Below are 27850 nucleotides of genomic sequence, written 5' to 3' on the forward strand. Positions count from 1 at the left end.
TAGTCACATCCTCAAAAAATTCCATAAGATTCGTCAAGCATAAGTCAATGAAAGAGTGACCAAGGATAGTCCGAAGCATAGCACCAGGGTTCAGTCCTGATAAAGAGGTGTTGAGAACAGACACATGAGCTCTGACAATTTTCGACCAATAATCATGATGAAGAAATTAAAATGGGAAATTCAGTTCTAGTTTTAACGTCCTACAAAAATCTTTGGATTGAAAATGAAGCAAGAAATGAGACAGCTTGGTTCTGTTACAAGATAGATTTTTATGTCTGCAATTACTCAAGATGCATTAGAGTGACTATAATTGTACACCCAGTTTTCTTTTGTACTTGCTCCGTTTAAATATTGCTGTAGGGAATTAAGTTAGATGTGATTTTCAATGTAGCTGAGCATGTACAGAGGAAATGAAAGCAATTCCCTTCAAGCAATTGCTGCTCCCTACTGAGTTCTGAAGCAAAATTACTAAAATTGAATGTCCAGCGTTCAGATTTGACCTGATGTAGCCCCAAAATGTAATTTTATTTCAGGAGATGGTCTTACTTGCATGTGGATGAAATTGGAAAATAAAAATAATGTATTCCTTTCTTTGCAAACTAATGCATTAGTTTTGAACAGACTCCTAACTTCCTGTAATTCGCAATAGATGTGGAACTCCTCTGAAAAGGGTGGCCAACTGACATTTTGCATAAGGGTCGTGCTCTACTGGGGGATGTGTTCATTATCACCTATTTTGACTGCTTACAGAAATATTTGGAAGCACTTTTTTCAACAATAAATAAACAGTCCTTACCAAGTTTTATTTATTTTTTTAAAACAACATGCGCTCCCAATTGCTCCTTATTTTAAGAAAATAGTTGTCCTTAAGATGCTTGGGAGAAAGAATCACTCTTATTTTTCCTGTGACTGAAATCATGTAGTTTTGTGTCATAACAGGTTATAATCAATTCTTTTTAAATTGTATTGGTGCTTAGTTGAATTTATCTGTTGAAAGAATCTTGTACAAAAGGCAGTTGTCATTTTATTTCATTGGTGGCCATGCAATAACATGTTTCCACTACAGTGGATAGAATTAGTCATTTGAAGCGATAAGCCTCCAAATGTGAAATTCCTCTTTTCATTATTACCCTTTTCATTCATAAGAACATAAGAACATAAGAATTGGGAACAGGAGTAGGCCATCTAGCCCCTCGAGCCTGCTCCGCCATTCAATAAGATCATGGCTGATCTGGTCGTGGACTCAGCTCCACTTACCCGCCCTCTCCCCGTAACCCTTAATTCCCTTATTGGTTAAAAATCTATCTATCTTTGACTTGAAAACATTCAATGAGCTAGCCTCAACTGCTTCCTTGGGCAGAGAATTCCACAGATTCACAATCCTCTGGGAGAAGAAATTCTTTCTCAACTCGGTTTTAAATTGGCTCCTCCGTATTTTGAGGCTGTGCCCCCTAGTTCCAGTCTCCCCTACCAGTGGAAACAACCTCTCTGCCTCTATCTTGTCTATCCCTTTCATGATTTTAAATGTTTCTATAAGATCACCCCTCATCCTGCTGAACTCCAACGAGTAAAGACCCAGTCTACTCAATCTACCATCATAAGGTAACCCCCTCATTTCTGGAATCAGCCTAGTGAATCGTCTCTGTACCCCCTCCAAAGCTAGTATATCCTTCCTTAAGTAAGGTGACCAAAACTGCACGCAGTACTCCAGGTGCGGCCTTACCAATACCTTATACCTTATTCATATTACACACACCACATGCTGGTGCAGAGTTTGTGTGGGATCCCAGAACTGGTGCACCAGGAAGTCTGAAAGGTCACACGATCCAGCCGATTCTAAAGGCCGGGTTTCATTTTAATATCTGAAATTGGTTTCTTGCGCAAAGCCGGTGGGCAGGAGTGGGAATTTGGGGTGGGGGGCATGGGGTGGCAGGAGGTGGCTGCCATCGGGAACCCAATGAAACGGTCCCCGGCCTGAGGTAAGTGCTGTGGGGGGGTGGGGAGGGTCCAAAATGATGCAGATGGTAGTGAGGGCTGGGGACAGGGGAGCAGCAGTGCGGCGGCCCGACCTGGAAATCGGCACGGTCTTGCAGGCTGAGACCATCAGCAGGCCGAGGCCATTAGAGGTAGCAGCATGCGGCGGCCCAGCCCGGAAATCGGCCCTGTCCCAGCCTGCAAGACCATCAGCAGGCCGGGGCCATTAGAGGGAGCAGTGTGCAGGGAGCAGCATGTGCTGCTGCAGGAGGGAGACGGCTGACTGCAGTGCAGGCAAGTACAGAGTGGCGAGGTTAGGGCGAAGGAGTGGCAAGAGGAATGTGATCGGGGCCCAGGAGAGGCGTGAGTTCGGGGCCCAGAAGAGGCAAAGGCCTAGGGGCAGCATGGGCCAGCCCACACTGCGATGTGTGTGCGTACTAGGTCTGTGCAGTATCGTCTTGGTTAATCCTTGTCACTGGACCAAGACCTCACTCTGTCAAGCCCGTGTGGTGGCTGGTGTGCAACGGCCACCACACGTTAAAAAAATCCACACACAGGCATCTTCCACCTTTCACGATGTAGTTCAGGAACTAGAATATTAGGTCCTTCATTGAAACACCTGTGAACTCATCCCTTTTTGGCGTTTCGAGGGACCGCCAATGATGATGGATAGGGGAGCCCAAGGATTCCTTCTGGGGCCCGAAGGAGAACTCCTAACCCCCAAGGAATGTATATATTTTTACTTACCTTGGCCCCTTCTGGCCTCTAACCTGCTTCCTCTGGCGGGTTTAACTGTAATCGTGACTCTTTTGATTCCAATCAGTTGGGGCGCTAAAATATCAACAGATTTTAAAAATGGCTGTTTCTCGTTATTCAGAGGAACACCTGGTTCTCTAGTGCTGCAAAAATGGACATGTTTTGAGCCAACATGAGTCCAGATGGCAATCTACTTTCAGAACTGCAAATTGCATACATGCAGGTAATTATATTTATACATCTTGGCAAATCATTATATTCCTGTCCATGTATCTAGGATAACCAGTAGAATATAGAGTGGCTCTGTACTTGCACAGAACTGTCTCAACATATCTTTATGCATTCCCTGTATAATTGGAAAATAGCTGCATGTTCATAAAAATAAATCTCACAAGCTGTAATAAATTCCAAACATTCTTCCATTTACAAAACAAAACCTATCATAAGTCACTTGTGCCTCAGGTTCTATGGCTTATAGACTTTTTAACTAGAAAAAGGACTGTTGTAATTCAACACCAGTGGTGAAATATGCCTTTTTACTCCAGATTCCAGGTTTTCAATAGGATTGACTAAAATACAGTCATCTTCGAGGTAGACTTGAATCTTCAGGTGGCTGACTGGGGGAAAAGCTGGCGGAGGCCGAGCCATTTTGAGAGCTGGGTCACATTTCCATGCCACTTGCAAACAGCACAGAATGGGTGCTCTATTGCAGCTTTGGGCTGGCACAAAATTGGACAGCTCGAATGTCGAGCAAGCCCACAAACAGATCCTGGGGGTGAGACAAAGTGGAAGGGGGCGACCCTAAACCTGCTCCTCCTGGCTCCACAAAAATATAACTTTTGGGGTTGTTTTTAGAGTGGTCAGAAGAAATCCCTTTTAAGGATGTTGTTTAAGTCACTCATCGCCAAGACACATGGACAGACTGCCCGCTCTGCCCATGTGTCCCTTAAAATTTCAATCAGGGTTCTAACTACATTATACGACCCTTATTTGGTTAGTATTGAGGCCTACTGTCTGAAACAGGTGGGTGGTCCAGCCAAGCATAGGAAGGCCCTTGTAAATATGGCAGTAGTCGAAGCACTGGTGTTAACAGTGCGGTAAGTCTACCGACCCCATTTTGAGGCTATTACTGCCCTACTAATGACGATTTCGGCTAGGTAAAATTGGATATTTAGAGAAAGCAATCATCTTGTGCTCACTGATCTACATTGGCTCCCGGACCAGCAACACCTCAAATTTAAAATTCTCATCCTCGAGTTTGAATCTTTCCATGGCCTTGTCCCTCCCTATCTCTGTAACCTCTTCCAGCCCTGCAACCCTCAGAGATCTGTACACTCCTCCAATTCTGACCTTTCGCACATCCATGATTTCCAGTGTCCCACTATTGGTGGCGTGCCTTCAGCTGCCTAGGCCTTAAATTCTGGAATTCCCTCCTTAAACCTCTCTGTCTCTCTATCCTCCTTTTAAGGCGCTCCTTAAAACCTACTTCTTTGTCAAAGCATTTGGTCACCTGTCCTAATATTTCTTTGTGGCTCGGCATCCAATTTTGTTTGATAACGCTCCTGTGAAGCATCTTGAGATATTTTAGTAGGGTAAAGGTGCTATACAAATGCAAGTTATTGGTTGTTGAAAAATTACAACAGGGGAAACATAAGCTGCTTCCCCTGGCTGGAGACTCTAAAACTAAGGATCACAGTCTCCGGATAATGGATCGGCCATTTAGGATTGAGATGAGGAGCAATGTCTTCACTCAGAGTTGGGAATCTTTGGAATTCTCTACCTCAGAGAGCTGTGGATGTTCAGTTATTGAGTATATTGAAGACTGAGATCAATAGACTTATGAACAATAAGGGAATCGAGGGATATGAGGGTCAGCCAGGAAAGTGGAGTTGAAGATCAGGCATAATCTTATTGAATGGCAGAGCAGGTTTGGGGGACGTATGGCCTACGCCTGCTCAATTTTTTATGTCCTTATGAAAGTGATAATAAAGCACATTTTATCCTAGTGCCCTTTAACCTCTTTTGCCAATAAAGGCCACTGTTGTCTGCATGGAGTAACTCTCGGCTTCTGACGTTCCAATCGAAACAAAAGCTCAGTATTCAACACTGAACTGACAGTTCAGCAAATATAATGTGATTATACCCAAAGGGCATGGCAAAATGAAAACAGTAGTCGCTTTCTGTAATGTCTTTGGAAGTTTCTATACTTAGGAGTATAATATAGAGTGGGTTGGCTTTTTAGTGACCAATATCACAACCATTGGCAGCAGGAAGGTTCACGGGGTTGATTCCGGAGATGAGTGGGTTGACTTATGAGGAAAGGTTGAGTAGATTGGGCCTATACTCATTGGAATTCAGAAGAATGAGAGGTGATCTTATCGAAACGTATAAGATTATGAGGGGGCTTGACAAGGTAAATGCAGAAAGGATGTTTCCACAGATAGGGAGGACTAGAACTAGAGGGCATGATCTTAGAATAAGGGGCCGCCCATTTAAAACTGAGATGAGGAGGAATTTCTTCTGAGGGTTGTAAATCTGTGGAATTAACTGCCTCAGGGAGTTGTGGAGGCTGGGTCATTGAATAAATTTAAGACAGAGATAGACAGTTTCTTAACCGATAAGGGAATAAGGGGTTATGGGGAGCAGGCAGGAAAGTGGACCTGAGTCTATGATCAGATCAGCCATGATGGTATTAAATGGCGCAGCAGACTCAAGGGGCCATATGGCCTATTCCTGCTCCTATTTCTTTTGTTATGTTCTAGGAGCAGAATTAAAGAGAGCTGAGCTCTAGTCCAGTTCATTAGAAGCTAGATTTGGATAGGAATGGAAGGCGAATTATGACTTTTTAAGGTTCAAAATTAATTCATTGTGAAATGCAAACCTGCTTAAAATTAATTAGAATGCATCATATTTTTTCTAGATGGTACACACTGCACTGCAGCCAAGGTGCACGAGTGGTGGAGGGAGTGAATGTTTAAGGTGATGGATGGAGTGCCAATCAAGTGGGCTGCTTTGTCTTGGATGGTGTCTAGCTTCTTCACAGTCTCATTACAGCCTTGGTCCAACTTCTATCACCTAGAAGCAGAAGGGCAGCAGACGCAGGGGAACACCATCACCTCCAAGTTCCCCTCCAAGTCACACACCATCCTGACTTGGAAATATATCGGCGTTCCTTCATTGTCGTTGGGTCAAAATCCTGGAACTCCCTCCCTTCACCACATGGACTGCAGCGGTTCAAGAAGGCGACTCACCACCACCTTCTCAACGGCAATTAGGGATGGGCAATAAATACTGGCCTTGACAGGGAAGCCCACATCCTGAGAACTAATTAAAAAAAACCCGAACCTTGACCCTCCTAGAAAGGTACCATCAGTTTTATGTCTTCAATGATTGGAATTTCTCCTTCAGGCTTTCATGAACTTGTTCTTTTCCCTCCAACACAAGTGAAGAGATGTTGGGTATACCTACAATTTAAGTTACAAGCCCTTTTAACTTTTGTTTTCACACATCAAAGGCTTATAATCAGGGCAATTCTTGAGGTGACAGCCTTTTGAGACCTATGTCAGCTTTTTGGAGCTCTTGGTCAGCTTTTGCTAGTTTTCTAAGTTGGCGTGTATGCATTCCAATAAATGTACATTGCACTTATTCTGTGTCTGTACTCTGCAATATCCCTTCTGTAATGGGCTGCCAAACACAATACTCCAACTGTGGCCTAACCCAATGTTTTATGCAGATTCATCATGGCTTCCTTGCACAATTGGCCAGAGTTGGAGGAACACAGAGTTCTTAGAGAGTTGAAGGGCGAGGTCATGAAGGGATTTGAATACGAGGATGAGAATTTTAAATTTAAGATGTTGAGGGACCAGGAAACAGTACAGGTCAGCGAGCACAGTAGTGATTGGTGAGCAGGACTTGGTATAGGATAGGATATGGGCACCAGAGTTTTGGATGGGCTGAAGTTTATGGAGGTTGAAGAGGTAACAGGCGGTCCCAGGGCGTGGTTTTCCTGGGTGCAGCTGACGCTGGCGTGGGCTGCTGCAGAGCAGGCAAATCCTGCAGTCCATATGCAAAGAGCCAAACATTTGTATCATGCATGGTCACTGCAAATCGTTTTTTTTGTACTTTCCCAATATGGCGGACGGCGCACGGAAAGTGCACTCGCTTCCTGCCTGCCATATCGTGGCCTCAGGAGCCGCATTAGCACCTGAAATGCAGCATGGCCAAAGTTATACGTCGTCAACTTTTCAGATAGGATTCTTAGTCAGATTTCCAGTATTCATGAATTTTCTTTATATGAATCCAGTAATTTCTGTTGTACTCAGCACTTGATTTTTAAGCAGTGCATTCATGAAGATCTAAATGCAAATATGACAAAAAAAAGGCATGCATAGACTTGTTGGCATGGTGCTTTAAACTGTGCTGGGGGAGCAAGACAACCAAAGCAGTGATGAGTAACGAACACATAACTAGTAAAGGTGTAGTCAAAGCATGTGTGGAGTGAATTAGGGACCAAAGAGGAGATTTTCTTGTGGAGGCAGAGGGCATGGCTGAGGTACTAAATTAGTGGTTTGCATCTGCCTTCACTAGAGAAGAGGATTCTCCCAATATGGCAATAAAGGAGGAGGCAGCAGTGATAAGGTGGACAGTCCTCAAAGTAGAAAAGTCACCCAGTCCAGATGGGATGCATTCTAGCTTGCTGAGCGAGGTAGGGTGGACACAATTTTCCAATCCTCCTTGGATATGGAGGTGCTGCCAGAGGACTGGAGGACTGTAAATGTCAAACCCCTGTTTAAAAAATGGGAGAGGGGTAAACCTGGCAATTACAGGCCAATCAGCCTAATGTCGATGGTGGGGAAACAATTAGAGACAATAATGCAGGAAAAAATTAATTGCCACTTGAAAATTTATGAGTTAATAAATGAAAGTCAGCACGAAGTTCTTAAAGGCAGATCATGATTGACTAATTAGATTGAGTTCTTTGATGACATAACTTTCAAAAGACATTTGACAAAGTACCACATAATAGATTTGTTAGCAAAATTGAAGGCCAGGGATTAAAGGGACAGTGGCAGCATAGATACAAAATTGTCTAAGGGACAGAAAGCAGAGAGTAGTGGTGAACGGTTGTTTTTAAGACTGGAGGGAGTTATACAGTGGTGCTCCTCAGGGGTCGATATTAGGACCACTGCTCTTTTTGAGATAAAAATGTTAATGATCTGGACTTGGGTATACAGGGCAGAATTTCAAAGTTTGCAGACGATACGAAATTCGGAAATGGAGAAAATAATGAGGAGGATAGTAACAGACACAGACAGACTGATGAAATGGGCAGTCACACGGCGGATGAAATTCAATGCAGAGAATTGTGAAATTATATATTTTGATAGGAATAAAGAGAGGCAATATGAACTAAATAGTACAATTTTTAAGGGGGTACACGATCAGAGAGGCCTGGAGATGTATGTACACATTTTGAAGAACCTAAGAACATGAACATAAGAATATAAGAATTAGGAGCAGGAGTAGGCCATTCATGATTTAATAAGATCATGGCTGATCTTCCACCTCAACTCCAGTTTCCTGCACTGTCCCCATAATCCCTTGATTTCCTCAATATCCAAAGATCTATCGACCTCCGTCTTGAATATACTGAAAGATTGAGCTTCCACAGCCCTCTGGGGTAGAGAGTTCCAAAGATTCACCACCCTCTGAGTGAAGAAGATTCTCCTCATCTCAGTCCTAAATGGCTGACCCCTTATTCTGAGACTGTGATGTCTCCCCAGCCAGAGGAAACATCCTCCCTGCATCTACACTGTCAAGCCCTGTAAGATGTTGTAGGTTTCAATGAGATCACCTCTCATTCTTCTAAACTCTAGGGAATATAGGTCTGGTCTACTCATTCTCTCCTCATAAGACAATCCCCTCCATCCCAGGAACCAGTCTGGTGAACACGCTCTCTGGCAAGTATATCCTTCCTTGGGTAAGGAGACCAAAACTGATCAACAATACTCTAAGTGCGGTCTCACCAGGGCCCTATACAATTACAGTAAGTTGTCTTTACTCTTATACTCAAATCCTCTTGTAATAAAGGCCAACATACCATTTGCTTTCTTAATTACTTGCTGTACCTGCATGTTAACTTTCAGTGATTCATGTACAAGGACACTCAGGTCCCTCTGAACACCAACATTTTCCAATCTCTCACCATTTAAAAAATACTCTGCTTTTCTATTTTTCCTACCAAAGTGGATAACTTCACATTTCTCCACATTATATTCCATTTGCCATGTTCTTGCCCATTCACTTAGTCTGACTATATCCCCTTGAAACCGCTGCATCCTCCTCACAACTTATATTCCCACCTAGCTTTGTATCATCAGCAAACTTGGATATATTACATTTGGTCCCCTCATCCATATTATTCATATGGGTTGTGAATAGCTGGGGCCCAAGCACCGATCCTTGCAGCACCTCACTCGTTACAGCCTGCCAACCTGAAAATGACCCGTTTATTCCTACTCTCTGTTGTCGGTCCATTAACCAATCCTCAATCCATGCTAGTATATTACCCCCAACCCCATGAGCCCTAATTTTGTTTAATATCCTTTTGTGTCGCACCTTATCGAATGCCTTCTGAAAATCCAAATACACCATATCCACTGGTTCCCCATTATCTATTCTACTAGTTACAACCTCAAAAAACTCTAATAGATTAGTCAAACATGATTTCCCTTTCATAAATCCGTGTTGACTCTGCCCAATCCAATTTTCTAAGTGCCCTGTTACAACGTCCTTAATAATAGATTCTAGCATTTTCCCTACTACTGATGTCAGGCTACCTGGTCTGTAGTTCCCTGTTTTCTATTTCCCTCCTTTCTTAAATAGTGGGGTTACATTAGCTACCTTACAATCTGCGGGAACCGTTCTAGAATCTATAGAATTTTGGAAGATGACAACCAATGCATCCACTACCTTTATAGTCACCTCTTCCAAAAATCTTGGATCTAGGCCATCAGGTCCAGGGGATTTATCGGCATTCAGTCTCATTAATTCCTCAAGTACTATTTTTTTACTAATACTAATTTATTTCAGTTCCTCATTCTTGCTAGACCCTTGGTTCTCCACTATTTCCGGGAGGTTTTTTGTGTTTCTTCCGTGAAGACAGAGACAAAGTATTTGTTTAATTTCTCTGCTATTTCCTTATTTCCCATTAGAATTTCTCCCGTCTCAGCTTGTAAGGGACCCACATTTACTTTTGCTAATCTTTTCCTTTTTATGTACCAATGTGTTGTGTATTGATGTTTGAGTACCAGACACCAGGGTGTGCCACTGTCGGAGGTCATCGGGCTGTACGCGCGTGTGTGCGGTCACTGGCATATAAGCACGGGTACCATGTCACATGGGTACTTTGGGCACGAATAAAATTGGATCAGGTTTACACCTGAGGCCGTTTACAGTAACAAGACTCTTGAGTCATTACACAATAGAAGCTTTTACCGTCTGTATTTATCTCTCTTGCTAGTTTACTCTCATATTCTATTTTCCCTTTATTTATCAATTTCTTGGTCCTTCTTTGCTGAATTCTAAAATCCTCCTAATCCTCAGGCTTACTGCTCTTTTTTGCAACATTATAAGCCTCTTCCTTGAACTAATACTATCTTTAATGACGAGATTCAACACCGTCTCCAGTGCGCCAGCGCAGCCTTTGGCCGCCTAAGGAAAAGAGTGTTCGAAGATCAGGCCCTCAAATCTGCCACCAAGCTCATGCTCTGCAGGGCTGTAGTGATACCCGCCCTCCTGTATGGCTCAGAGACGTGGACCATATACAGTAGACACCTCAAATCGCTGGAGAAATACCACCAACGATGTCTCCGCAAGATCCTGCAAATCCCCTGGGGGGACAGACGCACCAACGTTAGCGTCCTCGCCCAGGCTAACATCCCTAGCATCAAAGCACTAACCACACTCAACCAGCTCTTCTGGGCGGGCCAGATTGTTCGCATGCCTGACACAAGACTCCCAAAGCAAGCACTCTACTCGGAACTCCTACACAGCAAGCGAGTCCAAGGTGGGCAGAGGAAACATTTCAAGGGCATCCTCAAAGCCTCCTTGATAAAATGCAACATTCCCACCAACACCTGGGAGTCCCTGGCCAAATACCACCCTAAGTGGAGGAAGTGCATCCGGGAGGGTGTTGAGCACCTTGAGTCTCATCAGCGAGAGCATGCAGAAACCAAGCGCAGGCAGCGGAAAGAACATGCGGCAAATCAGTCCCACCCACCCTTTCCTTCAACGACTGTCTATCCCACCTGTGACAGAGACTGCAATTCCCGTATTGGACTGTTCAGTCACCTAAGAACTCATTTTTAAAGTGGAAGCAGGTCTCCCTTGATTTCGAGGGACTGCCTATGATGATGATCTTTAACTTCTCTTGTTAGCCACGATTGGGCCACTTTACCTGTGGGATTTTTGTGCCTTAAAGGAATGTATATTTGTTGTAAATTATGTATTAATTCTTAAAATGCTAGCCATTGCTTGTATACCATCATACCTTTTAATGTCATTTCCCAATCTACCTTAGCCAACTTGCCCCTCATATCTTTGTAGTTTGCTTTGTTTAGATTTAAGACCCTAGTTTCAGATCTAACTAAATCACTTTCAAACTGAATATAACATTCTATCATATTATGGTCACTCTTCCCTAAAGGCCCCTTTACTACAAGGTTATTAATTAACCCTTTCTAATTGCACAATACTCGATTTAAAATAGCCTGTTCCCGAGTTGATTCCTCAACGTACTGATCTAGAAAACCATCTTGTATACATTCCATGAATTCATTTTGCCCAATCTATATGTAGATTAAAGTCCCCCATGATTACTGTATTACCCTTGTTACATGCACCTCTAATTTCCTGATTTATTCTGTGCCCTATATTACCACTACTGTTTGGGGGCCTATAAACAAATCCCACCGATGTTTTCAGCCCCTTGCTGTTTCTTAGCTCCACCAAAACTGATTCTACTTCTTGATTTTCCGAGCCAAGATCCTTTCTCTCTACTGTCTTTATCCCATCCTTTATTATCAGGGTTACCCCGCTTTCTTTTCCATTTTGCCTATCTCTTCTAAAAGTTAAATATCCTGAAATATTTAGTTCCCAACCTTGGTCACTTTGCAACCACGTCTCCCTAATGGCTATTAGATCAACCTATTACTTTCTATCTGCGATATTAATTAATCTATTTTGTTGTGAATGTTTCGCACATTTAAATGTAGTGAATTTGGCTTTGACTTTTTTCTATTTTTCCCTGATGTCATCTTAGTCAGTGATGCTCTATGACTTTTGTTACTCTCTCAGTCCTTTCCTGACCCACTCTGCTTATTTTACCCAAAACTCTGCTCTGCTCTGGAGCCTTGACATTTCTCTTGCTGCTTTTAAATTGACTCTTTCCTGAATCCTCCCACTCCCCCTTCATTAGTTTAAAGCCCTGTCTACTGCCCTAGTTATTTGATTCGCCAGGACACTGGTTCCAGCCCGGTTCAAGTGGAGCCCGTCCCAACAAAACAGCTCCCGCTTCCCAAGTACTGATGCCAGTGCACCTTGAAGCAAAACCCCTGCCTCACACACCACTCTTTGAGCCACGCATTTAACTTTCTAATCTGCTTAGCCCTATACTTTGGTGTCAGGAAAAGTTTAGAAGGCTGTAGAAAAAAGCATATGGGAACCTTGGCTTTATTAATTGAGGAATAGTGTACAAAAGCAAGGAAGTTATGCTAAACCTTTAAAACACTGGTTAGGTCTCAGCTGGAGTGTTGTATTCAATTCTGGGCAATTTTAGGAAGGATGTCAAGGCGAGGGTACAGAAGGGATTTACTAGAATGGTACCAGGGATGAGGGACATCAGTTATGTAGAGGAACTGGAGAAGCTGGGGTTGGTCTCCTTACAACAGAGAAAGTTAAGAGGCGATTTGATAGAAGTGTTCAAAATCATGACGGGTTTAGATAGAGTAAATAAGGAGACACTGTTTCCGATGGCAGGAGGATCGGTAACCAGAGGACACAGATTTAAGGTGATTGGCAAAAGAACCAGAGGCGACATGATCCCTTTTCCTCATTTCAAGGCATTGCCTATGATGAGAGGCGACATGAAGAAACACATTGTTTTACACAGCGAGATGTTGTGATCTGGAATGCATTGCCAGAAAGGACGGCTGAAGCAGATTCAATAGTAACTTTCAAAAGGAAATTGGATAAATACTTAAAGGGGAAACATTTTAGGGCTATGGGGTAAGAGCAGGGTGAGTGGGACTAATTGATAGCTCTTTCAAAGAGCCGGCACAGGCACAATAGATTGAATGGCTTCCTTCTGAGCTGTATCCTTCTATGATCAGATCATCTGCTTTAGTGATGTGATTGAGGAATAAATAATGAGCAGGTTACCGGGGATAACTTCCCTGCTCTTCTTCGAAATAGTGCTGTGGGATCTTTAACGTCAACCTAAGAGAGCAGAGGGGCCTCGGTTTCAGATCCAAAAGATGGCAACTCCGACAGTGCAGCCCTCCCCTCAAACCACACTGGGAGTGTCAGAATGGATGATGAGGCTCAAAGTCTCTGGAATGGACTTGAACCCATCAATCTTGTAGCTCAGAAGGTGACAGTGCTTGCCACATGAGCCAAGGCTCGTGAACTGACCCTGATTGTGTGAAATAATTGTCCATGGGCAAACACATATAAAGACTTACATTTTTATAGCACCTTTCACGACATTCCAAAGCGCTTTACAGCCATTGAAGTACTTTCCCACAAACATCAATGTGATAATGACCAGATAATCTGTTTTAGTGACATTAATTAAGGGATAAATATAGGCCAGGTCACCAGGAAGAACTACTCCTTTTCGAAATAGTGCCATGGGATCTTTTACGTCCACCTGAGAGAGCAGACAGGACTTTGGTTTAATGTCTCATCCGAAAGATCACACCTCTGACAGAATGACACTCCCTCAGCACTGCACTGGAGCGTCAGCCTAGATTTTGTCTCTGGAGTGGGACTTGAACCCACAACTTTCATGACTTAGAGGCAAGGGTGCGACCTGGATGATGAAGCTCAAGGTCTTTGGAGTGGGACTCGAACCCTTCAATCTCAGAAGGTGACACTGCCAGACACAGGAATCAAGGCTGATGAACTGACCCTGATTGTGTGCAATAATAGTCCATGGGCAAATACATATACATGCATACACACACACATACACATATACATATATATATATATATACGCACACTTACTAGTTCAATGAGTTGCGTGTGCCCAGACAACATCTGATCTGGAATCCTGATCTTTAGTTGTTGCATATTTGTCTTTCGGATGAGATGTTAAACCGAGGCCCCGTCTGCCCTCTCAGGTAAAAGATCCTATGTCCACTATTTCAAGGAAGAGCAGTGGAGTTCTCCCAGGTGGCTTTGGGCTAATATTTATCCCTCAATCAACATTACTGAAAAAAAGATGATCTGGGTCATTATCATGTTGCTGTTTGCGGGATCTTGCTGTGCACAAATTGGCTGCTATGTTTCCTAACATTGCAAACAGTGACTGCACTTTTTTTTTAAAAGTACTTAATTCTAGACTTGACATTTCTAACGCACTCCTGGCTGACCTCCCACATTCTACCCTGAACTTGAGGTCATCCAAAACTCGGGTGCCCGTGTCCTAACTCGCACCAAGTCCCATTCACCATCACCCCTGTGCTTGCTGACCGACATTGGCTCCCCTTTAAGAAACGGCTCATTTTCAAAATTCTCAAACTTGTTTTCAAATCCCTCCATGGCCTCGCCCCTCCCTATCTCTGTACCTCTTCCAGCACCACAACCACCATAGATGTCTGCGTTCCTCTAATTCTGCCCTCTTGAGCATCCCTGATTATAATCACTCAACCATTGGTGGCCGTGCCTTCTGTTGCCTAGGCCCTACGCTCTGGAATTCCCTCCTTAAACCTCTTCGCCTCTCTTTTCTCCTCTAAGACACTTCTTAAAACCTACCTCAACTGTCCTAATTTTTCTTTATGTGGCTTGGTGTAAATTTTTTTTGTCTTATAATACTCCTGTGAGCGCTTTAGGATGTCCGGGTGGTTGTGAAAGACACTATATAAATGCAAGTTGTTGTTGTTTTTGTAAAGTGCTTTGGGACATCCCAGTGGGCGGTGAAAGGTGCTCTATAAATGCAAGTTGTTGTTGTAAAGCGCTTTGGGATGTTCGATAGGTTGTGAAAGGCGCTATAGAAGCGCCAGTTGTTGTAAAGTGCTTTAGGACATCCGGGTGGGCCGTGAAAGGCGCTATAGAAAGGCAAGTTGTTATAAAGTGCTTTGAGATGTCCGGCTGGGTTGTGAAAGGCGCTGTGTAAAGGCAAGTTGTTGCCCGTCGTCGTGAAAGGCGTGACATAAAGGCAAGTTGCTGCCAGTAAACATAGAAACATAGAAAATAGGTGCAGGAGTAGGCTATTCGGCCCTTCGAGCCTGCACCGCCATTCAATGAGTTCATGGCTGAACATGCAACTTCAGTATCCCATTCCTGCTTTCTCGCCATACCCCTTGATCCCCCTAGTAGTAAGGACATCAACTAACTCCCTTTTGAATATATTTAGTGAATTGGCCTCAACAACTTTCTGTGGTAGAGAATTCCACAGGTTCACCACTCTCTGGGTGAAGAAGTTTCTCCTCATCTCGGTCCTAAATGGCTTACCCCTTATCCTTAGACTGTGACCCCTGGTTCTGGACTTCTCCAACATTGGGAACATTCTTCCTGCATCTAACCTGTCTAAACCCGTCAGAATTTTAAACGTTTCTATGAGGTCCCCTCTCATTCTTCTGAACTCCAGTGAATACAAGCCCAGTTGATCCAGTCTTTCTTGATAGGTCAGTCCCACCATCCCGGGAATCAGCCTGGTGAACCTTCGCTGCACTCCCTCAACAGCAAGAATGTCCTTCCTCAAGTTAGGAGACCAAAACTGTACACAATACTCCAGGTGTGGCCTCACCAAGGCCCTGTACAACTGTAGCAACACCTCCCTGCCCCTGTACTCAAATCCCCTCACTATGAAGGCCAACATGCCATTTGCTTTCTTAACTGCCTGCTGTACCTGCATGCCAACCTTCAATGACTGATGTACCATGACACCCAAGTCTCATTGCACCTCCCCTTTTCCTAATCTGTCACCATTCAGATAATAGTCTGTCTCTCTGTTTTTACCACCAAAGTGGATAACCTCACATTTATCCACATTATACTTCATCTGCCATGCATTTGCCCACTCACCTAACCTATCCAAGTCACTCTGCAGCCTCATAGCATCCTCCTCGCAGCTCACACTGCCACCCAACTTAGTGTCATCCGCAAATTTGGAGATACTACATTTAATCCCCTCGTCTAAATCATTAATGTACAGTGTAAACAGCTGGGGCCCCAGCACAGAATCTTGCGGTACCCCACTAGTCACTGCCTGCCATTCTGAAAAGTACCCATTTACTCCTACTCTTTGCTTCCTGTCTGACAACCAGTTCTCAATCCATGTCAGCACACTACCCCCAATCCCATGTGCTTTAACTTTGCACATTAATCTCTTGTGTGGGACTTTGTCGAAAGCCTTCTGAAAGTCCAAATATACCACATCAACTGGTTCTCCCTTGTCCACTCTACTGGAAACATCCTCAAAAAATTCCAGAAGATTTGTCAAGCATGATTTCCCTTTCACAAATCCATGCTGACTTGGACCCATCATGTCACCTCTTTCCAAATGCGCTGCTATGACATCCTTAATAATTGATTCAATCATTTTACCCACTACTGAGGTCAGGCTGACCGGTCTATAATTCCTTGTTTTCTCTCTCCCTCCTTTTTTAAAAAGTGGGGTTACATTGGCTACCCTCCACTCGATAGGAACTGATCCAGAGTCAATGGAATGTTGGAAAATGACTGTCAATGCATCCGCTATTTCCAAGGCCACCTCCTTAAGTACTCTGGGATGCAGTCCATCAGGCCCTGGGGATTTATCGGCCTTCAATGATTGTGAAAGGCACTATATAAAGGCAAGTTGCTGCTGGTGATTGTGAAAGCGCTATATAAAGGCAAGTTGCTGCCGGCGATCGTTAAAGGCGCTATATAAAGGCAAATTATTGCCGGTGGTCGTGAAAGGCGCTAGATAAAAGGCTTTTGACAAGGTCCCGCACAAGAGATTGGTGTGCAAAATCAAAGCGCATGGTATTGGGGGTAATGTACTGGCGTGGATAGAGAACTGGTTGGCAGACAGAAGCAGAGAATCGGGATAAACGGGTCCTTTTCAGAATGTCAGGCAGTGACTAGTGGGGTGCCGCAGGGCTCAGTGCTGGGACCCCAGCTAGTTACAATATACATTAACAATTTGGATGAAGGAATTGAGTGTAATATCTCCAAGTTTGCAGATGACACTCAACTGGGTGGCGGTGTGAGCTGTGAGGAGGATGCTAAGAGGCTGCAGAGTGATTTGGACAGGTTAGGTGAATGGGCAAATGCATGGCAGATGCAGTATAATGTGGATAAATGTGAGGTTATCCATTTTGGGGGCAAAAACACGAAGGCAGAATATTATCTGAATGGCGGCACATTAGGAAAAGGGGAGGTGCAGCGAGACCTGGGTGTCATGGTACATCAGTCACTGAAAGTGGGCACGCAGGTACAGCAGGCGGTGAAGAAGGCAAATGGTATGTTGGCCTTCATAGCTAGGGGATTTGAGTATAGGAGCAGGGAGGTCTTACTGCAGTTGTACAGGGCCTTAGTGAGGTCTCACCTAGAATATTGTGTTCAGTTTTGGTCTCCTAGTCTGAGGAAGGACGTTCTTGCTATTGAAGGAGTGCAGTGAAGGTTCACCAGACTGATTCCAGGGGTGGCTGGGCTGTCATAGGAGGAGAGACTGGATCAACTGGGCCTTTATACATTGGAGTTTAGAAGGATGAGAGGGGATCTCATTGAAACATATAAGATTCTGACGGGACTGGACAGGTTAGATGCGGGAAGAATGTTCCCGATGTTGGGGAAGTCCAGAACCAGGGGACACAGTCTTAGGATAAGGGGTAGGCCATTTAGGACTGAGATGAGGAGAAACTTCTTCACTCAGAGAGTTGTTAACCTGTGGAATTCCCTGCCGCAGAGAGTTGTTGATGCCAGTTCATTGGATATATTCAAGAGGGAGTTAGAGATGGCCCTTAAGGTTAAGGGGATCAAGGGGTATGGAGAGAAAGCTGGAAAGGGGTACTGAAGGAATGATCAGCCATGATCTTATTGAATGGCGGTGCAGGCTCCAAGGGCCGAATTGCCTACTCCTGCACCTATTTTTCTATGTTTCTATAAAGGTGCCGGTGGCGGTGGTGAAAGACGCTATATCAAGGGAAGTTGTTGCCCGTTTGGTCGTGAAAGACGCTATATAAATGCAAAGTTTGTTGATGTCGAGCGCTTTTTTTGGGGGGGGGGGGGGTGGGGGGAGACGTCCGGGTGGGGTCGGCGAAAGGCGCTATATAAATGCAAGACTTAACTTCTCGCGTCCTGTTGACTGCCGGAGATGCGCGCGGCAGGCGGTTGGCTGGAGCCGGGCGGCGCGCGGTTGGCGGTTGGCTGGCGCGCGGTTGGCGGTTGGCTGGCGCGCGGCGCGCGGTTGGCGGTTGGCTGGCGCGCGGCGCGCGGTTGGCGGTTGGCTGGCGCGCGGCGCGCGGCGCGCGGTTGGCGGTTGGCTGGCGCGCGGTTGGCGGGCGGGCGGCGCGGCGCGAGGAGGAGGAGGAGGAGGAGCAGAGCAGAGCGCGCGCGCCTGCCCGCCCTCCCGCCCTCCCAGCATTTCCTTCCCTGTTTCTGTGCGAGCCGAGCACTGCCGGCGGAGGCGCCCGGCGGCACGGTCAGGGCAAGCGAGGTTGCGTGTGTGCGCTCTGCCTGCGATCCTTGCCCCTTTTTGGGTTTTTTTTTTGTTGTAAAAAGGAAGGTCTCTTTCTCTTTATTTAAAATATATATATATTTCTATTTGGGGAAGGGGAGGGGAACGAACCAAATCAATTGAAAATGCCGGAGGTGATCTCGGTGCAAGAATTTATCTGCGAGACTCTGGAGGACCACAGCTCGCCGACAACCTCCTCCTTCACCACCAAAATGGCAAACTGCAGGAACACAGTGACTGCACTCGAGGAGGTAACCTCTCCACCGGCTTGCTGCATTTCACTGACACTGTTTTTCTTGTGTTTGTGTGTGCGTCTACGGCTCTTGTCATTCTTTCTGTGGAACTCTTCTTATCTCTGCTTTCCTGCCAGGGGGTTTTAAATGCCCAATTGCTGTGGGTCGGAACACATTCCCTGCTTGCCAACCTCTGCAACGCCTTCAAAGCATCCGTCCCTTTTGATGTCTGGATCTGTAATGTCTAGTTGTCTGTTCTTTCCCAGAAATGCTTTGATCATGTCATGTTTTCCCCCCTCTCTTCCCTCCCTTTTGTCTTCACCCCACCTCACCCAGTCAAAATGGCAAATTGCAGGAACACATCTGTGCTCTTTGGCCATGACACCACCTTCCAGTCCAATGCACTTGGTGTGTGGGGGCAGATTATATACTTCCAATAACCGTGTGTGTCTTTCTGTAATTCCCTGCCTCTCCCCTCACATCAGAACTCAAGTTATAATTATGCATGTTCTTCTTTCCCCCTCCGCAATCTCTTCATTTGCCCTGTGAGCATTGCTGATGATACTGATGACAATATAGTTTTATTGTGGTGCTGGGAGCCTAATTCCTTCACTTGCGGAATCTCCCTGCATTGACGACGAATGAGCCCCCTAAATCTTAGACGTGTAAAATTGTCAGTTGTCTCTGCGTATCCATGAGATGTCAACATCAAATTGTGAATGCGTTGAATGTGGTTGTGTGAAGTATTGAGGTTGCACAGTTATTTGGGCTTTCAACTTCACTATAATGAAGTGATAATACATTATCATTTGTCTTGTCAGAATACTTGGCTTTAGAAAATTAGCCTTTTTGAAAAGCTAAGGTAGAGATGGTGAACAATCTTTAAAGTCATAAATTAGCATATTTGTTGTTTGCCTTCTGAAATAGGACTTTAAAAGCTTTTATACTGCAGGAGGTGAGGCAGATTTCTGAATCGCAGGGTTGTTCAATGCTGGATGGGGTGGTAAGTAAAATATTGCCCAGGAGATGTTGATTATGGGGTATGTTTACAAACAAAGCAAAGCTTTTATATTTCATGTTTGTGATTTTGATATTTAAAAAATTAAAGATGATTGCAACAACCCTCAGTGGCAAGAGTTAAAAACCAGGATATTGGAAAGGGGAACTTTAAAGAACTCGCTCTAGAAAACCGAGTAAACCAATACAGTGTGTTGGCTATTGAATTTCCCAGATAGCTATATTGCAGATAATTTATCATTTGGTCTTGGGCAAAGGTGTCATTTTCCCAAACCAGGCTATTAGCCTGTGCAGGATTCTGGCAATTCTGTACCAAGAATCAACTGCTGGAAGGTGTGTGAGAGCAACCAGTGATGACTCTTGATGTTTCTGTTTCCCTTGCTCCTTGCAGGGAAGCATTTGACTTCTGTGCTGCTGTGGAGCGACAGTAAATAGATGAGGTTGTGAATTTGCTACGCAGAGAAATAGGTTCACTCAATAGTAATCTTATTGTGTCACAATTTTTCATTTTGTAATGTGACCATCAATACAAACTGACAGTTGGCATTAGCAGCACAAAAACAATCCCAGAATTGAATCAGATTGCATATTATATTAAAATTGTGTGTGTGTCTTTTTTATGAAAGATAACAAATACTATTGAATAATTTCAAGATTAGAGTCTAAATTCCATTGCTTTTGAATTAAACTTCACTTCAATATCAGTAGCCGGAATATCCCTCGAATTACTGAGGTAAAAAGAAAAACTGTGAATGCTAGAAATCTGAAATAAAACAAAATGGGGGCATCACACAGCAGGTCCATCAACATCTGAGAGCGAAAACATTTTTCAGGTGGAAACTGTGGCCTTGATATTGTCGGGAGTGCGGGAAAGGGGCAGGGTGGGGCAGGCGACGAATCCGGCATGATCGCGACGTAGAGGCCCTGCCGATTTTAACAGCAGGGCCTCACTTAAATAACAGAGGATAGTAAATCTGTGGAATTCTCTGGCCCAGAGAGCTGTGGAGGCTGGGTCATTGAATATATTTATGGTGGAGATCGACAGATTTTTGAACGATAAGGGAGTGAAGGGTTTTGGGGAGCGGGCAGGGAAGTGGAGCTGAGCCCAAGATCAGATCAGCCGTGATTTTATTGAATGACGGAGCAGGCCCGAGGGGCCAAATATCCTACTCCTGCTCCAATTTCTTATGTTCTCTTCGTTGACTCCTGTCTGACACCTGGCCAGATTGACTGCCTGGCTGGCAGGTGGAAATAGAAGTCTATAGTCAGGAGACCATAGGCGGGGACTTGGGATGGAGTGATGGGTGGGGGGTGGGGGCACTTTGCAGGAGATAAGGGATCGGGGGTGAGGACGGGACTGAGAAGTTTCAAGGGTTCCTTGAGGAGCCTGTGGGGAGCACTCCTCCTCCTGGTCCATAAATAGTTATGAAAGGAGCAGATCTTCAATACTTACCTTGACCAGTTGGTGCCTCCTGCCTTGGATCTGCTGTCGGGCAGCCAACTGTAGGGAATTTCCCCTGATGTTCACTTAATTCTGCGCTGTGCTGATGTCATGAGCCGTGACGTTTGAATGTTAACTATCTGGGTCTGTGTATTAGAACTGGAAGGATCTCTATAGAAACATTAATGTTTCGGATGCTGTGCATCGCGAGCATTTTCAATTAATTATTGCTTTGTAATCAATTTATCAATTATTTATATAATTTGAAATATTAATATCTAGGATTTGTTTTGGGGAAATGAGGTGCATTACCATATTGTGGAGCCAGGAACCAGTCTAGATCAGCAAGGACAGGGGTGATGGGTGAGTGGGACTTGGTGTGGGACATCTATTCCATCCTTTGGATGAGGTGATAAACCGAGGCCCCATCTGCCATCTCAGGCGGGTGTAAAAGATACCATGGCACTATTCAAAGAAGAGTAGATAAGTGTTCCTGATGTGCTGCCAAACACTTATCCCTCAACAAACATCATTAAAACATCTGGTCATTTATCTCATTGTTTATGGGACCTTGCTGTGAACAAATTGATTGCTGCGATTCCCTACATTACAGCAATGACTGAACTTCAAAGTACTTCATTGGCTGTGAAGCACTTTGGGTCATCCTGAGTTTGTGAATTGTGCAATAGTTTCTTTTTGTTCTTTCCTTCCTCTCCCCATCTCCCCTCTTCACCCCCAGTCAGCACCCCACATGCTGCCTCGTGTCCCGATGGCTGAGTCTACCCCTGCACAGGTGTAGGTGGAGCAGTCTTTGCCAGGGCCCTCACTGGCTCCAAAGTCAGAGGATGTTGGCCAAGAGCACCTCAGCAGTCAGAGCAGAGATCTGAGCAGCATGTCTCTACCTCTGCTGAAGCCACGGGGTTGTACCATGTAGAAGTGCTAGGAAAAGGAAGTCAACATTTGTAGTTGCACAAGAGTATGCACATGGGTGTGTCGCACAATGTTAGATGAGTAAGTTTCTGTTTTATTTTTGAGCCATCTAAATATTATTTCTTTGCAATACTTTCCTGTCTTGCCTATTCTTGGTTGCTGCCTGGTAAGTGGCCTTTACACTTGTGACATGAATTGACACCAAGCAGTGGGGGACTGTGAAAAGGATGATTAGTTGTTTGTAGGACTGCTTTGTGATGATGTCATTGGGTGGGGACGGTGGTGCGGTAAGTGGCTTTTGCATGTGGTTGTCAGATGGGTGGTCTGGTGGAAACTAAATGAACCTCACAGTAATGAGGGCATCACGTGCAGCAATGAGCACTGCTGCTGGTGCCTCCAGATCTGTCCAGGCACCTGAAGCGCATCTTCAGTATGCTGATGGCTTGCTCAATGACACATTTGGTTGTCATGTGGCTTTCATTGTATTGCTCCTGGGCTTCCTTGTTTGGGTTTTTCATGGGTATCATCAGCCACATTTTAAGTGGGTATCCCTTGTCTCCAAGCAGCCACCCAGCCAGTAAGTCTGCTTCAAGGTACAAAAAGATCAGGGAAGGTGGATGGCCGCAGGACGAAAGCGTCACTGCAACTGCCTGGGAATCTTGCACACACCCGCATAAACATTTTTTATGGTTGCACACCAGCTGCACATTGATGGAGTGGAAGCCCTTGTGGTTTATGAATACTCCAGGGTAATCTGGGGGGTGCCGTAATTGCTACATGCATACAGTCGATGATGTCCTGCACCTGTGGGAAGCCAGCCAGAGCTGCAACCCCAAGCACCCACTCATTCTGACTGGTGGCATCATAGGAAAAGTGGACATAATTGCCCACCCTGACAAGTATCCCATAAGTGAGCTGCCTTATGCATTTGTGGGCCGCCAACTGCAAGATCCAGCAGATGTCTCCAGCAGAGCCATGGAAGGATCCAGAGGCAAAGTAGTTGAGGGCGGTGGTGACTTTGACAGCGATTGGTAAAGCGTGACCACCAGGTCTACTTGGCAGCAGTTCTTGTTCCAGCAGGCTGCAACTGTCTGCCGCCACCTGACGTGACACCCTGAGCCTCCTGAGACACTGGTGTCCTGAGATGTCGAGGAAGCTTATCCTCTGCCTGTAGACCCTATGTGCTGGGTATGGCCTCCTGTGCGCAGCACGTCTCTGCTGATCCCTTCTCTCCTGTTGAGCTGCAGTTCTGTGAGCAGCAGGCTGGTGCTGTTCAAGCTCCTGCTCCTGTTGGTCGTCATGGTCCTCATAGAAATTTACAGCACAGAAGGAGACCATTTGGCCCATTGTGTCCGTGCCGGCTGACAAAGAGCTGCCCAGCCTAATCTCACTTTCCAGCTCTTGATCCGTAGCCTTGTAGCTTATGGGACTTCAAGTGCATATCAAAGTACTTTTTAAATGCTATGAGGGTTTATGCCTCTATCACCTTTTCATGCAGTGAGTTCCAGACCCCCAACACCCTCCTGGGTGAAAACATTTCTCCTCAAATCCCCTCTACACCTCCTACCACTTTCTTTAAATCTATGCCCCCTAGTTATTGACCCATCTGCCAAGGGGAATAGGTCCTTCCTATCCACTTTATCTCGGTCCCTCATAATTTTATACACCGCAATTAGGTCTCCCCTCAGTCTTCTCTGTTCCTAAAAAAACAAACCCAGCCTATCCAATCTTTCCTCATAGCTAAAACTCTCCAGTCCAGGCAACATTCTTGTAAATCCCCTCTGTACCCTCACTAGTGCAATCACATCCTTCCTGTAATGTGGTGACCAGAACTGTATGCAATACTCCAGCTGTGGTAACTAATGTTTTATACAGTTGAAGCATAACCTCCCTGCTCTTATATTTTACGCCTCGTCTAATAAAGGCAAGTATCCCATATGCCTTCTTAACCACCTTCTCTACCTGTCATGCTACCTTCAGGGATCTGTGAACATGCACTCCAAGGTCCCTCTGTCCTCTACACTTCTCAGTGTCCTACCATTTATTGTGTATTCCCTTGCCTTGTTAGCCCTCCCCAAATGCATTACCTCTCACTTCTCTGGATTGAATTCCATTTGCCTCTGTTCTGCCCACCTGATCAGTCCATTGATATCTTCCTGCAGTCTACAACATTCTTCTTCATTATCAACCACACAATTTTGTATCATCTGCAAACTTCTTAATCATACCTGCTACATTCAAATCCAAATCATTGATATATGCCATAAAAAGCAAGGGACTTAGTACTGAGTCTTGTGGAACCCCAATGGAAACATCCTTCCAGTCACCCTTTGCTTCCAGTCACCCTTTGCTTCCTGCCTCTGGGCCAATTTTGGACCCAACTTGCCACTTTGCCTTAGATCCTATGAGCTTTTACTTTCGTGACCAATCTGCCATGCAGGACCTTATCAAAAGTCTTGCTAAAATCCATATCTTCATCTGAGGTCCAAAGTAACATAGTATAAGCGGCACCCATGCTGATCTGATAGATCAGAGCTCCAAAGTGCAGATTAAATATACAAACCTCCAAAGTGTAGGATGGCAACTCCAAAGTTGTAAAAGTAACCTCTCGGCACACTAGCAAATTAGCTGTTGCGTTTCCTACTTTACAACAGTGACTACCGAAGTACTTAATTGGCTGCAAAATGTTCTGCGGTCATGAAAGGTGTTATATGAATGCAAGTTTAATTTTAGTCGATCTCCTGTGCCATTGCACTTGGGGAGGCAAGATCAAAGGTACATTTCAGGTCAAGTAGGGCTAGAGAGGAGAGGAGAGGAGAGGAGAGGAGAGGAGAGGAGAGGAGAGGAGAGGAGAGGAGAGGAGAGGGTGCAGAGATAGAAGAGGAGGATGAGGGTGGGGGAGAGAAGAGATTAGAGGTGAGGAGGGAAGAGCAGGGAAGAGGAGAGGTGGACGGCAGAGAGGGAGAGAGGAAGGGGGTGGGCGACTGGGGATAGGTTGAGGAGGGATGAGAGGAAGGGAAATTAAGAGGATAAAGGAGAAGAGGAAAAACAGTACATTGAAAGTTTAGAATACTTCGATAATGGAAATGGTATGAAGGGAAGTTGGGAAAGTGGGAGGGGAGGAGCGAAACAGCTTGAAGGTAATGGGCTCTCTGGTCTCTTGCCACTTGTCCTTGTGGTGAGTGGTTGGGAGTTGGTGGAGTGGATGGAGTGTTAAAGATGTGAAGCAAGGGAGAGGGGTGGTTAAAGGAATTTAATGGGTGCTGAGGGACACATTTCCCCTACATGGAGCCTGCAGCAGTTAGTTGCTCCCTTTCGTGCTATATCGTTGCATAACCCATTACCTCGTACCTGAAAGGAAAGAAGAAGCAGAAGAAAACAGAGGAAGAGAAGCAAAAAGATTAGTTAAGGAAAGAAAAGAGGAACAGAGGCAGAAGCAGAAGCAGAAGCCGAAGAGGTGAAACAAAAAGGGCCAGTAGCATGATGAAAGATGAGGAAGAGTTCATATTTTCTGACTTACTGTGTGCAACGCTATGAGAGATTGAAAAATAAAACCAAATGATATATATAGCACAAGTTGTACAAAGCTTCTTCCCATATGAAGAAATATTTTTAAAATATTAAGTGGCATTGCAATAAGATAGTGCTGTAACTAGGATAGATGTCTCTCTCAAAATTTATCCTGGCTATTGATGGATATTTTGAGAAATTTCATCAAGGCATCAATGGATGTTAGATTTTTCATAGCTTTGTGCATGTTCAAACTTGGTTCCATAAGTGGTGGTGATCTACATTAAATGACTGCAAGAGTCAGAATTCTAGGAATAGCTCTGTTCAGCAAGTGATTATCAGAGTATTTGACAGGCATAAGAAGCTGTTTGTGATAATAACAATTGCATTTATATAGTGTCTTTAATGTAGTGAAAAAACATTTTGTGGCGCTTCACAAGATTGTAATCAGACAAAAACTGACACCAAGTCAAAGATGGAGACATTAGGACAGGTGTCCAAAAGCTTTGTCAAGCAGCTTAAAGGAGGAGAGAGAAGTGGAGAGGTTTAGGGAAGGTTTTCCAGGGCCTTGACGGCTGAAGGCATTGACGCCAATGATGGAGCAAAGGAAGTGGTGGGCAAGAGGCCAGAGTTGGAGGAACGCAGAGTTCTCGAAGGGTTGTAGGACTGGAACAGGTTACAGAGATCGGGAGGGGCGAGGCCATGAAGGGATTTCAACACCAGGATGAGAATTTTAAACTCGAGATATTGGTGGAACGATAGCCAATGCAGGTCAGCGAGTACATGGGTGATGGGTAAACATAAATTTGTGCGTTAGAATACGTACAGCAGAGTTTTGGATGAGCTCATGTTGAAAGCGGATGGAAGATGGGAGGCCAGTCAGGAAAGGATTGTAATGGAGGTAACAAAAGCATGGATGAGGGTTTCAGCAGCAAATGGGTTGAGGCAGGGGCGGAGACTGGCGATATTATGGAGTTGCATGTCGGCAATCTTGGTGATGGGGAGGATATGGGGTCAGAAACTCAGCTCGGTGTCAAATAGAATGCCAAGGTGGCCGGTTTACCTTGAGACCATGGCTAGGTAATGAAGCTTGTTAATGTGGTGTTGTTCTGTGCATTTTTGGGGGATTAACACAGAATGTTGCAATATAGTTGTAATAGTTCTTATGCTTTTTGAATAAACATGGAGGTATGGCTTAAGCATCAATAATACTTGGAGTGCTGCTCCAATCATAGACATGTAGAGGACTGAGAAGCCAACCACATCTCTTGTGCTGGACAGAGTAAGCTGTAGAGTGACTTATTGTCGTCGGTTCTACTGGTCTACATCCTTTGAAGGTCTGCTCAAGTCCCACTTCAGATTGCATCAAAACAAAAGTATTCTTGTGTAACAATGGTAGTGGCTTTGTGCAAAACCCAGTCCCTCTCTGGCTCACAAAATGATAATGAAAAGCAGTTGAGTTTTTCTTTCTGTTCAGTAATTATTTCCTGGTTTGACCAATAAAATACAGAAAAATCCTGTTGAATGTAACAGGTCAAGACAGGCAGAAACAATGCAGTTAAGTGAGCTTGAAGTATCATTTTGGTTACCCAGATGGCCAAGCTTTTGAGTTTTATCTAAGCATTATCCAGTGACCACTGGTTTCTTGACTCTGTAATCAGTGATATTTTGTATAAAGCTTGGTTGGACTGCAGTTCTGATCTTTTCTATTTGTAGGAAGAGATTTAAAAAAAATTTTAACAAATTTTTGTGACGGATAAAAGGAGAAAATACTTTTCTCCAGACTTTACGATTCTTCATACAAGTCTGATCAAAGCAAGATCCATTTATATATTTTTCTTTGATCAATTCTGTAGTTACAAATTCCTGTTAACAACAAAATCTTCATCATGAACAAGTTTTTAATTTAAATGCAAAACTATTTATTGATTAACTTACTCCATTCTCACCTGCTTTTGTGTAGAAGTAAATTAAATTCAGTTTTTGATAATTGCACATGGAATTAGGGAAAATGTGGCCACTTGAATTGAGATATTGAAGG

The 27850-nt window shown here is 44.5% G+C and overlaps 1 protein-coding gene across 3 annotated transcripts in view; it reads left to right on the top strand.

Annotated features, from left to right (window-relative positions):
* Positions 1-18629: 18629 nt before the first annotated feature.
* The window catches only part of unm_sa1614 (un-named sa1614), a 220584-nt gene continuing 211363 nt past the window's right edge, over positions 18630-27850 (top strand). For 2 of the 3 annotated variants that reach the window (XM_070896408.1, XM_070896407.1), the window contains exons 1-2: positions 18861-18929; positions 19839-19914. Coding sequence is in view for 2 of the 3 variants with exons in the window: in XM_070896407.1 (XP_070752508.1) it covers positions 19900-19914 (15 nt within the window). In the remaining variant the exon portion in view is untranslated. Of the gene's footprint in view, positions 18930-19838; positions 19915-27850 lie in introns of all 3 variants that reach the window. The other variant, XM_070896406.1, reaches the window with a different exon arrangement.

Source organism: Pristiophorus japonicus, chromosome 12 (assembly GCF_044704955.1).
Source record: "Pristiophorus japonicus isolate sPriJap1 chromosome 12, sPriJap1.hap1, whole genome shotgun sequence".
In the NCBI taxonomy this organism is placed as follows: Eukaryota; Metazoa; Chordata; class Chondrichthyes; family Pristiophoridae; genus Pristiophorus; species Pristiophorus japonicus.